The sequence below is a fragment of the Poromitra crassiceps genome (genome assembly GCF_964638095.1).
Source record: "Poromitra crassiceps genome assembly, chromosome: 16".
NCBI classification, from domain to species: domain Eukaryota; kingdom Metazoa; phylum Chordata; class Actinopteri; order Beryciformes; family Melamphaidae; genus Poromitra; species Poromitra crassiceps.
Window position 1 is genome coordinate 37085118 of NC_139645.1, and position 16654 is coordinate 37101771.

A 16654-nucleotide genomic window follows, 5' to 3' on the forward strand; every position below is an offset into this window, starting at 1 on the left:
TTGCTTTGATCATAACCATTTGCTAAAACATCAATGACTGGACACTTAGGGGACACTGCATGTACAAATTGATTTATTTATTATTTACTCTTTAAGGGTGGTGATTACGGTGATGATGGCGTGCTGCTTTTTGAGCCCCACCCTCGGCATCTAGTGAGCTGCATGATGTTCTCCAGGACTCATCCTAGCCACCTGCTGACCGTCGGCTACGATGGATCTCTACGCTGCATGGATGTAGAGAAGGCCCTCTTTGACAATGTAAATTTTGTTCCATAAAATGTATTGTTTTATTGATCACCCCCCCCCCCTTCCCCAGTGGCATCTATCTAGGAATTTACTATATATATATATATATTGTGACAGATCTGGCTCTCAAAATAGGATCAAGCTTGTGTCTAGTCAGTCCAAACCTGCCACAACAACACAGAACGTCTTTGCACAGAAATATCAAACAAGAAGTCACAAAGTGAATGGGAGCAGCTCACCTGCTATCAGCATGGGGCGATGACACCTAGACAGCCCGGCTTGTGTGGACAGCTCAGTCGGTAGTGTGGAGCGGGCCATCAGCAGCTCCCGTTCAGTAGATTGGGGACGCTAATTCTAAATAATATCTCACACACACAGTCACACCCATACACGTGGAAACGGAGGGATCAATAGAGCACTGGGGAACAGGAGCGATACATGGCTTCCTGATCAGACTAGCAGACCAACATGGCAGAGAGGGGGGGGGGCCTGCGCACCTGAAATGCCACGGATATAATCTCTAAGCCACTCCCACTTCCTGTTTGATCCTCTGATGCAAAGACGTAAATTGACATATTATAATTAAACAAGGGGGTCCCTGACAATCACATGTCAATCACATATCACTCTGTAACAATATATATATTCTAGGTCTAAACCTCATTCTCATTTTTATTTCTCTTTTTATTCCTATTTTTTTATTTTTTATTTTTTTATTTCACTAATCTGAGTTATCATTGCATTGTAATGTTTGTTCAATGTTAATTGAGTAACTTGTATTATTATGTTTTTCTCTTGAGGTGAGATCTTTATATAAACCCGTAGTGGGTTTCTATCTCACCTGCACATGTTTTTTTTCTCCAATGTTGTAAACATTTTTTATTTTGTTTCTGTTTTCCTTTAATGTGCAAATAAACATAAACATAAACATATATACTGTATATATAATGATAATAATAATAATAATCATAATTTCAGCCAGTAAGTACAGTTTGAACCAATACCTTTTAACTTGAAGAGCGCGGGGGGGGGGGGGGGTGAATTTACATTTTGGGCTCATGATCATTATGAACCCCCCCCCCCCCCCCCCCCCCCCCTATATATATTATAATAAGATACAGGCCCCCAGGGCAGATATACAGTATGGAGAAAAGGGTAGGATTCTAAATGGGTGTTAAACACCTGTGACATCACTTGTTGCTGGATGTTCTGCTGGGGCTGACATCACAGGTGTACAGTTCCATTTCAGGAACAGTTTTTACACAAACAAGTCTTGATGCAGCTATGTGTAATTAAAGGAAGGCTTTGCCGATTTTCAACCCACTTTGCATCAGTTTACAATCTCCGTAATATAAGCAGATGGACGGTGTTTACCTTCTCTATATATTTGAGATGTTTAAAAAAAATTCCATGTCCTCATTAAGTTGATGTAAAATCCCTGCATGAATTCTAAACCCACTCCAGTTTTAAGATATTCCTACTTCACCAGCTGATCTGAATCATTTTCTACATCCTACCAGGTGTATTCTATTGAAGATGGCCTGAAAACCTTTGACTTCCTGTCACATGACTGTATGACACTAGTTGTCGGGCAATTTGGTGGAGATGTTGCCATTGTGGATAGGCGCACCCCAGGGTAACATACTGCCATCTTCTTCAACTGTTGTATTAATGATTTAAAAAATGCAGCACTTCTCTATTCTTTCCCATCTCTCTTCATCATGTTGAATGTCAGTAAGCATGAAGAGTGCTAACCGCCTGCTCTCTTTTTTTATTAATCATAAACAACATTGTCAGAAACATGCATAATGTGTTCCAGACTGGTACAAAGCTGCTTCTAATCTCTTAATGTTTTTAATTTCTCTGCAGCAACTCCCATGAGTCCCTCCACACCCTCTACACCCTCAACCCCAAGAGCCTTCACTGTGTTAGCGTCCATCCACTAAACAAGCAGTACTTTGCAGTGGCCGAGAGCAGGTATGACCCATATCTTTGATTCATTTATATTTTCTCCAGAGCAGTAATCACTTTGATCATTTGTTTTCTAAAGTTGTTAAATTGGATTGCCTGCTTGTAGTCAGTTCAGCTGTAGTCTGTCCAGTCTATAAATAGTCAAAACTAATTTTCCTTCTTCTCTGCAGGGTTGTGAGTATTTACGATAGCCGCTGTCTGAAGAAGACCGAGAGCCAGGCGGTCTCCCAGCTGCACGGCCACTCTTTAAGCATAACCAGTGCTTATTTCTCCCCTAGTACAGGGAACAGAGTGCTCAGCTCCTGTATGGACAACACGATTAGGTGGGGCTGACACAGCTTAAAGCACTTGCACTGCACTACTTGTTTTGGAATTACATCTCTAAATTTAATGTGCATGTACTCATTTTCTTTTCTTTTTCCATAGGATATATGACACCTCAGCAATGACCACCACAGCTCCTTTGCTCACTTCCATCAGGTACATCCACTCACTTGAACATAGCCTCTCAGTGTGGGAAAGTCATTATGTTACCTGATCAGGGGAGGGGAAAGCTGTCTCAATCTATAGCCCCTTTAACACAGACTGAAAGCCGTGTTCGTTGCAGCGTTATGTCTCGCCTCCTGCAGTGTTTCCCCTAGAAACATTTTCAGGCCTGGAGGGATTTCGAAACGTACCTCGACCGCAACGGTGGGGCCCCTCGCTGGCGACGCTAAACTTTTAGCTAACCTGTTCGCATCTTTGTTCGCAATGGCATCCCAAGTATCATCATACTATTATGGGATGCGATGCGAACATTTGTATTATGGGATGTGCGTTTCGCAGGCAACGACACGTTTACATGTTTTGGAACAGCGCTGCATGCTGGCACAATGCTCCTAAAAGCAAAATGCTTATTGTTTTGAATGATTTGGCATCTTCTATTACTGTCAACACCAGTATTGCTGTATTGTAATATGCCATAAAGGTTTATTAAAATTTTTGGGGAGAGCAGAAAAAAACAAAAACAAATTGGAATTCTTTTACTGGCCTGGCGGGGACGCCGGCTGTAGAATGATGCCTCCTGTATAAAAGTCGCAAGAAAGGAATGGCGCGTCATTTTGTTATGCCTTTCGTTCCGCCGGTAGAGGTAGTATCAGCGCCGAATCGACGTCTGTCTAAAAGGCTAAGCCGCGGGAAGACGGGAATCTCGGCTCATTCATAAAAAAATGACAGGAGGACTGAGGGAAAACAACCTCCAGATTGAAGTTCTCCGATCAGAAATAAGTTAACCGAAGCATATCTGCAGGCTGTCTCGCCTGTTGTGCATTCCCTTACGAAAAACAACTAACGTTAGTAGCATTCAGACTGTGCTCCTACTATAGCCCGAGTCACTTGAGCAGGTGTGTGCCTTGCGTTGCCCACTGTGCCTGAGATTCGCTCTGTTCTTCTGAAAGTGACATAACCAGAAGTAGAAACCAAGTGGTCTATAATGACGCCGTCGATAACGTTATTAAAATCAGACTGCAGCTGTTTCACACTTTTTTTTGTTTCCAGTCAACACGCTTTCAGAACGGACTTAATTAGGCTACTTCACAACATGGGTATATGCTTTATAAAAAACTGGATCTATCTAAAGCACACTCCTGTATGGCAGGGCTGCTTGGTTCTGTGTGAAAGTGCAGAGAGGGCCTAATGGTGGATCTTCATGAGTGTGATTGATACATTTGAGTTTTGGGTAGTAGAAGGTTTATCTCAGGCCATCATAATACTTATCACTGTTTCTATTTTTATTACAGTTTTATTATAAGCCAGTATCACAGCGACAACAAGCCTTTCCAACTCGGCACTTAAATTACATAAAAAAAATGTCAAACCAAAATTAACAATTGTGTGTCTTTGGTAGAAATAACCACGTGAAAAAGCAATGCAATTGTTTACACGCCATTACTCCTGCTACAGTGAGTCCATGCAGATTTGATAAGAAGTGGGTAACACGTTCTTCATCAGACTATAGACGGTTTTAACTTGACAACAAAAACATTCTAAATTGAACCCCCGCTCACTTCCTGTTGCAGTGTTTGCTATGGACATAAAAGAAAAAAAAACATTCAAGTGCAGGACTGACCATTCCGTGAAAACCGTCTATACAGCTGAGCGGCGAAAACAAAAGTAACGATGTCGAGTGAATATTTCTGCAGTTTGCCGAATGCTGAGAAAAAGGAAGTGCTGTGGGGTTGCGCTCTGGTGAAAACCGTCTATACTGTATGCTAAGTTCTCTGACATTTATTTTCAGACATAACCTGAACACAGGCCGATGGACTAGGCTATCAGCAGTGTGGGACCCTAAACGAGAGGACTGCTTTGTGGTGGGAAGCATGGAGCGGCCTCGCCAGGTGCAGGTCTTCCACGAAAGCGGCCAGCTGCAGCACTCCTTCAGAGACGACCACCACCTCAGCACGGTGCTGTCCATCACAGCCTTCCATCCCACAAGGAATGCTTTGCTGGGCGGCAACAACTCAGGACGCCTGCATGTCTTCACCAACTGAGACCAGGACCAAAACGTGCACGAACAACGCCACCATTTATAAATGCCTACATATGTATATGAAGTCCCACAAATTGGATTTGTTACTGGATATTGTAGACTAGGCTACTAAATCATTGTTTTTAGGGGGCATCCCGTTTCAAATTTGACCAGCAGATGTCCCCAGGTTCACAATTGGTTCAAAGCTTCAGAAAACCTAGTTTCTCCCTTTACTATTTGTCTCACTTTCAGGACTATTTCCAACATCCTGATACTCCAACTGCTCTTTCAAAAATAGACCGCTGTCAATAGCTGCTTGTTTTAGACGTTTTATGTACTAGCTATCTGCCAGGCTGTTTGCCTTGGGCAACATCGCCATCTTCTGGCTGTTTTGCGTATTGGCGAAGAATTTATACTGTTCATTCTTGCAGTCACAATTGACTGAGTTTTATACAGTTCTCTTAACGGCAGGCCAAACCTTGGAATATTGTCTATATGTTTTTTTGTTTTTTTTCTAGTTTATTTAGACTGCTGTTTGCATTTAATACACATGTACATGTTATTAATTTGAATCTAACCTCATTCGGGTGACCGATGCTAGACTGTTGCCCTAGTTGTTGTTTTTCTCATGGTTAAGGTAGTTTTCATTGCATGTAGCAGAATTTTAATACTGCAAAATGCTGCTGATTAAACTATACTTTCATCCGAGATGAAGAATGAATGGTGAGTCTCGCTTTGGTTCCCCATGGTGTTCCCCAGCTTTTCTGTTTTATCTTCCCTGACCCATTGGGTGTACATTTTTCCAACTCCAAATTCTATCAAATATAATGAAACCACAAAGATGAACTGTAAAAGACCACACAAAAATATATTGTATAGTCAATTTTATTTAAACGCCCAGCAATGCATCAATAATTTTTTTTTTACAAATGTCAGATGTCTAAATATTCAGACTTAAACATCATAAACACAGTCAGGACACCAAGTGACAAACAGGAGTCATGAGGTAAAGTTGTTTGAAGCCACTAGTGATCAGAGTGTGAAGTCTCTTTAGTCGACTTCCTCAACGGTGGGACTGTGTGAGCCGGCTCTCGCCTGCTCTGCAGCCCTGTGCAGGTGTTGCTCTCTGGTACAACTTGCTGATGATGGCATTACACACAATCTCCAGCTCTTTCTACAGGTGCTGGTACTCTTCTTTATCAGCCAGCTGGTTGTTATCCAGCCAGGCGATGCCCTGGTGGCACCTCTCCACCACCTTCCTCTGGTCCTCCTCGCTAATCTTGCCCTTCACGTTGAAGGCGTATGACTCCAGGGATTTTTTTTTATTATTTTTTGTGCATTTTGCCTTTATTTTAGTTAGATAGGATTTAGTAGGCAGAGGGGAAAGGTGGGGAAAGAGAGAGAGGGGATGACATGCGGCAAAGGACCGCAGATCAGATTCAAACCCGGGTCGGCCACCTGAAGGACCGAGCCTTTGTGGTACACTTGCTACCAGGTGAGCCATCAGGACGCACAACTCCAGGGAGTTCTTGGCGGCAATCCTCATCCTCGACTGTATTTGTCAGCATCCTGCAGCATCCTCTCTATCTCTTCTTTGCTCTCTATCTTATCTCTTCTGGCCCTTGTCGTTGGTGATGGTGATCTTGTTCTCTTTGCCGGTGCTTTTGTCCACCAGCGACATGTTCAGAATGCCGTTGGCGTCGACGTCGCGACCTGGATCTGGACCCCAGGCTGGTGCTGAACGTCTGGGTTTGCTTGGTGGGGATGGCGGTGTTGCGTTTAATCAGGGGTGTCATGACTCCTCCGGCTGTCTCAATACCCAGGGACACAGAGGAGCCACGTCCAGCAGCAGCAGGTCCTGAAGGTTGCCCGAGGTTTCGCCTGTGAGAATGGCGGCCTGGACAGCAGAGCCATAAGCCACCGCCTCGTCCGGGTCGATGCTCTTGATGAGCTCCCTGCAGGAGCTTCTGGATTGTGGGGATTCGGGTGGAGCCTCCCACAAGGATGATGTCATGGATCATCTGGGCCTTGTCCATTTTGGGGTCCTTCAGCGATTTCTCCGCCGGCTCTAATGTTCCCATGAACAGGTCGGAGCACATCTCAAAGCAAGCCGTGGTGATGGAAGTGTAGAAGTCGGTGCCCTCGAACAGAGTCAATCTTGATGCTGGCCTGGGAGCTGGAGGACACAGTTATCTTGGCCCTCTCACTTGCTGTGCGCAGCCTCCTTAAGGCTCTCTTGTTGTGGCTGATTTAGATTTTACATTAGTGGAAAAGTAATACAAAGCCAAATAGATCCTTACACCCCCCTTCCCCCCCGGTCTCCCCTGGCCCGCTCAGCGAGAATAGTATCAATGGCGTACAGTGTTCCTCTGCTCATGACCCAACGACCTTCTCCTTTATTTGCATTGCTGCACGTGACCACATCTCCAAAGTGGAGTCCCACAGTGCATGTTGTAGTTTCAACACCCACACACCCCCACACACATAGCCTCTCCCACACACCCCCACACATAGCCTGTCCCACACACCCCCACACATAGCCTCTCCCACACACCCACACACATAGCCTCTCCCTCATACACCCACACACCCCCACACACATAGCCTCTCCCTCATACACCCACACACATAGCCTCTCCCTCATACACCCACACACATAGCCTCTCCCTCATACACCCACACACATAGCCTCTCCCTCATACACCCACACACCCCCACACACATAGCCTCTCCCTCATACACCCACACACCCCCACACACATAGCCTCTCCCTCATACACCCACACACATAGCCTCTCCCTCATACACCCACACACATAGCCTCTCCCTCATACACCCACACACCCCCACACACATAGCCTCTCCCTCATACACCCACACCCCCCCACACACATAGCCTCTCCCTCATACACCCACAACATTCAAGTTCTCACGCTTTGTTGTCATGTGGTTTATCTTTGTTTCCCAGCAGCAGAGCATCACAAACTTGACTTGGAAGGTCAAGGTTACTGTGACATCACGACCGCTCGTTTCATGCTCGTTAACGTGATATCTCAGGAACGCCTCGACAGAATTTCATCTAATTTGCCTGAAACGTCCACTTGGACTCAAGGATGAACTGATTACATTTTGGTGGTCAAAGGTCAAGGTCACTGTGACCTCACAAATGCCATTTTCAAGCTCGGTAACGTCATATCTCTAACACCTTGACAAAATGTCTTCACATTTGGCTCAGACAGACATGCATGTCGACCGCTCACTTGCTGGCGGAGGCATATCAGTGGTGCGGTCGTTCTAGTATTTTTAAATAACCCATTATGATGCGAGAAGCAGCTGGCCCCCGGTATCTTCACATGATCTAATCTGGCCCCTATTAACACAAAGTTTGGACACCCCTGGTCTACACACATCAAACCTGATGTCCTACCCAAGTTTATAAGATCCAACTTGGCACAATGTGGCCTGCAATAATCTAATAACATTGTTCAAATGTTAGTTTGTAGACGGCATAACACAGCACCAGCACGGCAAAAAAGAAATATACTGTGGGTAGACATAATGCTGCCCTAAATTCAAGCACTTTCTAGGACCCATGTCTATTTTCACAAACCCTTAAGGCCTTGATTTTTTTTTTCTTCAAATTCACAAACTTTCATAGTCAACAATAGACAATAGTCTGGAAAGAAATATTGTTCCATACTTTTCCAGACCAAGATACTAAAATCAAATTGCATACTTTTCCATACTTGCATAGGAATCCTGTATATAAAAGCACCATTTCTATCAACACCAATAGTAGCAGTAGAATTTCAATCCTGATTTTGGGGGGAAAAAAATATATCTGTTGATATTGTGTTCATTGATAGGATGCTGTTTATTACTGTAATTGAGTGCTAACAATATAATGGTCTGGTCTTAAGACTGCAGCTGCTGTACTCATAAAGGCTGTTGTGTAACTGGAGCCATGTCATGTTCCTAGGAACAGCGAGCACACAGACAGCGGAGTCTCCATCCTCATTTCTAATTTAGAACATGTCTGCAGAATGGTGTGCGCTACATATTCCATATGTCATTTCATTATTAGAAATACGATAAGGGCCATTTGAGAGAAATTAGTCAAGAGGCACAAACGATGCCTGCTAAAGTGGACATTTTTGGGGGATACAGGAAGTTGGAAAAGGTGATGTCAACATGTTGGGTACCTTTAGAATCAAGAACTCTTGGATTTTTATTCTTTTATTTAGAAAAACTGACATAAATAAATAGAACAAAACAATGTAAAAATATAATGCTCAGAAGATAAATCTGTTCGGGGAATTGCCATAGCAACAGTTTGTTCTAATAGCAAAGTGTTTAAATTCGGATTTGGTCCCTGGTTTGTCAGACTGATATGAGAGAAACATTTCACAAGATATAGCACCATTGTCTGGTCGTCTTCACTGCTTCCTACAGATGAACAGCTGGTGACCATGTAAATCACATGAATGTAGGACAGACTAGAGAAAACAATGAAACAATTGAATTAGCTGTGGATCAATTAGAAAATGGCCACTGCTTATACGGTTTCATCTCATATAAATATAATATATTAATTTATACGTTTTACACTAGCATGGCTCTATGTCACATAAACAGCTCAGGTAAACACGTGAAGTAAAGGCAGCCGACAAAATTAAAAACAGTCAAAAACAATAGGCGCTAGAAACTGAAATGCAATGTTTTGTAGCTGCACAAACTGTAACTGAAAATAGAAAACGTCGACAGCAAAGGTGGTTCTCTGTGGGAACCTGTGCTTTAATAATGAACCTGTCTGAGAAAGATATGCAAACCGATATCGCTTACTCCATCATTTCTGAAGGCATTGAGATCATTTTTACAATCTTAAGGAGCAAGTGACAAATGCCAGTATTACACGTGTGGGGTTGCAGTATGTGCAAACATTCAGCTGATGATTCTAAATCACAACCCTGAATTCAACAGAGATGAAACTTGCTTTGAAGTGATGCCGTTAAGACTAAATGAATCGAATGTCTACTTAATCGTACGAAACAACATGGAGTAAGTGGGGATGAGTGAAGGCAGCTAGCCTAGCGCACCAGGAGGAAGGTCAGTCCGGCGATGCCCACCCCTGCAGCAGCAAACAGAGCAGTCTTCATGGACGAGTCTTGGTTCACCTCTCTGGCAGTGCGGGAGAACTTACAGAACCCCTCCTGCAGGAGACAACACAGAAAGAAAAAGAAGTTAAACCAGGCAGACATTTCAGTTTTGATCCACCACACAGTGGATAAAAATTTCAAAAATTCAATGCCTGACAGTAGGGCTGGGTATCGAATTTCGATACTTGCTTGGCACCGAATCAATGTACTCGATACTAATGAGTATCAAAACATGCCTTGTCTTTCGATACCAATTTTCGACACAAAAAAAATCTTCATTGAGCCCCATGCTTAGACCACACTCTAATAATGGTGGTGATTGGCTGTCACTTAGAGGCAAACACGAAAGAACAGCGTCTATAAGCATGCAACATGTTGGCACCATGCTCTATTGCTCCAATAAGGCTGGTGATGATTGGCTGTCTTGTAGAGACATAGAGGAAAAGTTACACCCACTTTAGCAGGAGAGCTTATTGTGTTGTTGTATTTGAGAGAGGCAGGCACGTGGATGTATTAAAAGAACGGGCCGTGCAGAAACAATAATAAATACATCAATCAGTGCGGCACTGGCTCTATTTAAAGCTTGATGCCAATACCGTGCGATAACCCAGGAAAGCCCTATGAAAAAAGACCTGTTTTCCGTGCAGCACTTGGGACTTGAGGAAATGTCTGGCCGTGAGTTGTAGATTGTTTAATTAATTTGTAACGTTATGCGCAAGTGATTAATTAATGTGTGTGAAGGGACTTGAAGGTGAGGATCATTACTTTGTAAGTTATCGTGTAAGGTACAGGAAGCCAGTGAAGATCCTTAAGGATTGGGGTGATATGGTGTCGGAGGGGGGTGGAGGTCAGGAGACGAGCAGCAGAGTTTTGTACCAGTGATATGTTTATGTGACAAATGTTAACCGATTTTCGACTTCATTAGAAAGGCTAGAATATAGAAGTCTGACGCAGTTCAGCTTCTTAACAGCTGCATTTCTCTCATGTTTTGGCCTAAAACCACACAGTCGGCCAGTGAGAGCACCTGTTCCTTATGCCTTGTAGCCGCTTGTTTTTCTAGTCATATGAGGATAACTCTCAATTTGGGTCATGTCAAATTCAAAGCATCAGAGCTTTGACTGTTACTACAAAGTCCATCTGGCAGAGCTGGTTAGATGTCTGTTGGAACCAGCTGCCTGTTGAAGAAAGGAGGGGTGTGTGTTTATGTGGGTCTTTTTGGAGGGGAGCCAAGCCCATTCACAAAAGCAGACCTGCGGCTGTAGTTGTGTTCTTGGTTAGGCGTGCTACATGTAGTGCAGATATTCAGAGCCATAACTAGCCCATGTCAAGTTTGAGTCAACGACAATGTCTACAATTAGATAAGTCACACGAAGCAGGTTTAAAATTAACTTTGCTTGTTTGATTTCCAGTGAATGAGTAATCTTTACAGACCAATACAGTCACACAACACAGCCAACGTCTTAACCTTACAAAACTGCATCTCTCTGATAATCCGTACCGTACTGTAGCTGCTAGCATTATGTATGTCTAATGTTTAATTAGGTATGCTATTTGCACCTGTACGTCAAATACGTCGAATTTAAAATGTTTAAGCACGTCTAAAGTATGCACATGACATGTGCACCTATGTGCAGTGAATATGCCACTGTCTCTGACTTGTCTTATCACTCTACTGCCTTATTGCTTGTTGTGTCTCTTGTTGTTTTTGCACTCATATGCCCTGTTATATTTGTACTATGTTGTAAACGGAGTTCACAGCATAAGAATTTCACACGTGATACTTGTACTACGGAGTGACAATAGAAAAGACTATAGAAAAGCTGTGTGGTTTGGTTTAGGCATCAACACTGCGTGCGTGTCGTGCATTCCTCAGATTCTTGGCTAATGCCAATTCCTATAATCACGACAGCCACACGAGACGTCTGAAAGCTGCTCTCGTCAACAGAGTAAAAGAATAAGATTGCAATTGGGGTGGGCATCAATAATCGAAAATCGATAATTGATCGTTAAGCAATCAATTCGAATCATGTGGAATTTTGATCAAATTGTTTCGCGGACTAGGTTTGGGTGGAATTCTATCCTCCTCTCCCCTCTCCATTACACAGCCGACTAGCGTGAGGTGTAGCTTCGTATTAGTCTCTGGTTTTATGGCTGGGCGGGGTCCTTCGTGCCAAACAACACTGTTTTTAACATGGGGAATTCACACCGGCATGCACCAGGGACACGAACGACAAACGGACCTGTTTGAGGCCGCGCATGTGCATGAAACTTGGTACACTTCTCTCCTAGTTTTCAACAAAGTGTGAGTGGCGTTACGCATGTTTGCGTGAATTCAAGTCGTTTAATTTGTTTATGGTGTTATGAAGTAGCAGCATGGACTCAGCTAGCCCTTAGCAGGATGCTACGTCTCAGCATAAACACCCACCTGAATCAATTCACACACATCGTGGCAAATAATAGCGTCCGCAAGTCGGACTGAGAGCCGTTGGATGGAAGTCGACCGTCAGGAGTGGACAGATGAGGTTTTTGTCACAAGTTTATAAGCCTGGAAGCCGCGGACGGTGAGCTGAGTCCTACTTTCAAAATGTGAGCAGTGAGCACAGTAGCCTAACTTTACATGTTTGTTTGGCTATAATGTTAGTCAGAGCGCTACTGTTTGATAGTGATATTCTTACGGCGGCATCACCACAGCCGGCCAAGAATGCACGTTATTACCATATATATCTATATATACGGTATATATATATATATATATATATATATATAAAATGCTATCGATAATTGATCGTTAATTTTCCAGAATTTCGATTATGGAAATGTATTCAAAATGCTCATCCCTAGATTGCACTATGGGATATACGCAGACTTTTAGATGCAAAGGGTGCAGCACAACTAAGCTTAGGCCCTGTTCAAAAGCTGGTATTAACATGCGTCTTAGGTGATCTGATCAGTGGCCAACTCTAAGTACGTCTGTTCACACCTGGCATTAGAATGCGTCTCCATGAATGCTTCTTGTGATCAGATCTCACTTCCCCGCCCCATATGCAAATAAACACATAGTAATGCTGCGAGTAGAAATACAATGCTGGCTGCTTTGGCTTTTTTGTTTAACAATTAATACCATTGAATTATTATAGAAACATTACAGCTGCAATTATTACGGACTTATTCGATGGGTATCAGGCTTGCCACAGTGCAGACATTTTCCTGCCGGCTAATAAACTCATAACAACACCGGTGTTACTGGTGACACCGTACACAGTGACACTCCTAATCTATACCCAATCTAACCTGTGCTTCTTTGGGCTTTTCGGTCGACTCTTCTAATTTCAACAACTGTTTGTTGAAGTAAATAAGCCCATTCTGAAGCAGTGATTAAACTAAAGCACATCTTGCTTTCTGTTGAAGCTGTGATGGTGTGAGACCTACCCAGCCATCATTCTCCAGCAGCCAGTCTCTCTTCTCCTCTCCCAGGTAATCAGCTATGGTCTCTGCCAGTCCCCGGCAGTTACGCGGCTCCTGACCCAGTTCCCGCCCCTTCCCGGGGTCCAGCCCCGGCGTGGTACCCTCCTGCTCCCGCAGCTGTCTGGCCAGCACCCCAGTGAAGGTGAAGAGGGACACCACCCTCCCCCAGTTCAACTGTCCGTCTCCCACCAGCTCCTCCATCACCTTCCTGAGGCTGCAGCAGGGGTCCGGCCCGCACTGCCGTAGGAAGCTCTGGGCCAGGGAGTGGAAGCGAGCCTGGTGCTGCGTCTCCATGTCATGGGCCAGGCGCCTCATGGCAGCGGCTGACTCGCTGGGAGGTGGAGGGGCTGGCCGTGGGCTTGTGCTGCAGAGGGACAGGTAGTCCTCTGCCAGAGCCAGGGTCTCTTTCCACAGCCAACACGACATTTTCTGTCAGGAGAAAAGGGAGAGGAAACAGAATTAACAATTAACATCCCATGGTGACAAGCAGCAACCATAAGGGTTATTGCATTTCCAATGCTGCAAGACTAGATATGACTTAACTATGTGGACTCACTCCAATCAACACAGTGCAATTGCTGCTCAGCACAAGCTAACTGTAAGGCAATCTGGCTGAGGTAAGGCAGTCGAACACCTTATTTATATATTGTGTGTATGACATCACTGATGACATCACAACTGCACGTATGACATCATCGATGACCTCACAGTTGCAGTGACATCATCGATGACCTCACAGCTGCTTGAGTGACATCACAGTTGGGTGACACCATGATGATGGGGGTCTGGTCCATGACATCAGATCCTTAGTGTTAGTGATCCTGCTAGTGGTTATACAGCCTAGTTTCATGAATTCAGACAACACTAGAAATGGTATTCCTTCAGTAATAACCTTAGACAATTACAGTTAGCCATTTATTTATTTTCCATGTTCAAACGTTAGCTGCAAGACATTTTTGCCATGCTTCGGTGGCGGTTAAGGACCAGTGTTTTCTGTTTGCGTCAGCCCAGCTGTCAAAAGAAACACCCACTTGACGAGGAAGCTAAGCTAACGTTAACCATCTTTGTTGAGGTTAGCGAGCTAACTAGCTAACGGTAAATGGCAACGAAATAACCAGCTCCTGTTAGCTTTCGGCAAAACAAGATGGATGTTAAAAGCTACCATTAGTTAAAAAACAGACCAAACTGACATAAATAGCAATAAAGCTGGTTAGTGACCGAACGTTAATTATTTGTTTATTTTTAGCTTGTAGCGCTAACTAACGTTAGTGAAGCTGCATTTCCTCTGCTAACCGTTGGATCTGTCATCAAGGCAATGGAGGTCTGGGACACAAAGAACCACATACACACAGGCAGCGATGAGCTGAAATAGGTTAGGGACATCGAAGCCATAGCACTGTTTTTAACACATAGTGGTAACACCTATACACGGCTAAGGTTATATACTGCTGATTGAACCTATAACAAAAGTGGTAAAACAGCTATTTGTGTGTGTAAATGAGACAAAAGCTCACCCTCCCAGCGATATCAGACTGCGCTCTGCACGTACACACGGCGGAAGGAAGGACAGCCTCGTACGTCGTAGTAGCAGACTACTACTACGCACAATCTGACGCCTTTGACCATTTAGCTCCGACTCCGCCCCCGTCTTTCTGTCTGCTGCAAAAACCCAGTGAGAAAAATCCCCTATGCAAGTGGAAAGCACAGCAGAAGATACACCAACACCAACAGCATAAACAATTCAAACTTCATCTTTGTTCATTTTTGCCAGACAAGCTGGCTGCCGGCCTAAAGGCTGTCTGAAGGTCAGAAGGATGACTGATTCCCTCAAAATGCTCAAGTGACAAGTGACATCACTTATTGACAATGACATCACTAATAATGATGACATCACTCACTGATTACATCACAATTGATCAAGTGACATCACTCAGCAGAAGGCTGACAGACAGCTGCCTGGCAACTTTCTTGCCAGGCAGGCAGCCCGATGATGGAGCAGATGATGGAAGACTAAATCAGTGATGTCATCAGTAACACACATTCGCAAAGCGAATTCACTACGAATAGTAGTAGTAGGCTATAGTAGTCATAATCATCTTCATCATCGTCATCAAGCTTGTCACCCACATGTTTGTCTTCAATGAAAGGAAAAATTAGAACAGACAAAGCAAATTTCCAGAAAACTTGTTGCTATACATTTCTTGCAATGAATTGGCTTGGTAGGCTGTGTGTAGTCACATGATAATATTGTGGTTACTGCAAAATTGCGTTGATAAGTAAATGCACAATATTTATATTATTTTTGCATTATTGTATAGGGTATGGATAATCAACTCCTACCTGTGTACATGCATCCATTATAGGCCTACATGAGTGACTGCATCATCCTTGTTGCTTCCACTGTGGACTTTCCTGTCAGTGATAAGGGCCTGGGAAAACAAACAGCACCTCAACTCAAACACACGCTTCCTTCCACCACATCCAAAACACACTCCTGCCACTCTTTGAAATAACCCCAGTTGGGACTGTGAAGGGAAATCTTTTTTGTTTTGTGGTTCACTGGTGAAATATGTTTTTCAGAGGATCCAGTTGATGATCAGATTCAGATCAATGCTGTCAGACTGTCTTTATGCCTATTACAAAGTTATTAACTCTTACATTTTACCGGCTGCTGACTGCTAAAAAAGTCTTATATGACACAGTTGCCTAACTAAAAAAAATAGATGTTAAGATTCAGTTGACAATCTATCAATCTTTTTGTGCTTATTCCCACTTCTCTGACAGAGAAGAGTTGTACTCCAAAATACGTGTGTGTGTGTGTGTGTGTGTGTGTGTGTGTGTGTGTGTGTGTGTGTGTGTGTGTGTGTGTGTGTGTGTGTGTGTGTGTGTGTGTGTGTGTGTGTGTGTGTGTGTGTGTGTGTGTTCTCTGTGGGGGTTTTTCTCACACATCCTCTCTCTCTCTGTGATGATGTCATGGGCTCTCTGTGATGATGTCATGGTCTGTGTGTCATATTATTATTAATTAATACACAGGACAAGATGTTACTATCCCTTGTGCCAAAATCCGAGGAAAAACACATTTAGAAGCTCAATCCAGAATAAAACAAGCTAACAGGCTAACAAACTAATAAACAAGACACAAATCACCAGTTACCTACCCTAGCCAACAGCAGTATGAAGCATGTCATTGGGGTTTTCAAGTGGGCACCTTCCTTCACCGACGTTTCGTTAAGTTAGGCCCACGACACCTCAAGAAGGCTTAACGGTGTAATCCAGCGTCCTGGAAACACCCCCCTCCATGCTACCACCG

The 16654-nt window shown here is 43.7% G+C and overlaps 2 protein-coding genes across 4 annotated transcripts in view; one reads left to right on the plus strand and one right to left on the minus strand.

Annotated features, from left to right (window-relative positions):
* Window positions 1-5434, plus strand: part of LOC310791394 (WD repeat-containing protein 76-like) — a 31828-nt gene extending 26394 nt beyond the window's left edge. For all 3 annotated transcript variants that reach the window (XM_083653086.1, XM_083653087.1, XM_083653088.1), the window contains 6 exons: window positions 97-258; window positions 1767-1882; window positions 2116-2223; window positions 2388-2540; window positions 2644-2697; window positions 4493-5434. In XM_083653086.1, coding sequence (XP_083509212.1) covers window positions 97-258; window positions 1767-1882; window positions 2116-2223; window positions 2388-2540; window positions 2644-2697; window positions 4493-4745 — 846 coding nt within the window. In that variant the 3' untranslated portion in view covers window positions 4746-5434. The remainder of the gene's footprint in view (window positions 1-96; window positions 259-1766; window positions 1883-2115; window positions 2224-2387; window positions 2541-2643; window positions 2698-4492) is intronic.
* Window positions 5435-8963: 3529 nt separating this feature from the next.
* On the minus strand, window positions 8964-14900 carry bcl2l10 (BCL2 like 10). Its single transcript, XM_083653094.1, has 3 exons — window positions 14859-14900; window positions 13309-13773; window positions 8964-9933 (listed from the first exon to the last, which is right to left on the minus strand). Exons 2-3 carry the CDS (start codon window positions 13768-13770, stop codon window positions 9811-9813), a joined length of 585 nt encoding a protein of 194 aa, XP_083509220.1. The 5' UTR covers window positions 13771-13773; window positions 14859-14900; the 3' UTR covers window positions 8964-9810.
* Between the last annotated feature and the right edge of the window lie 1754 nt (window positions 14901-16654).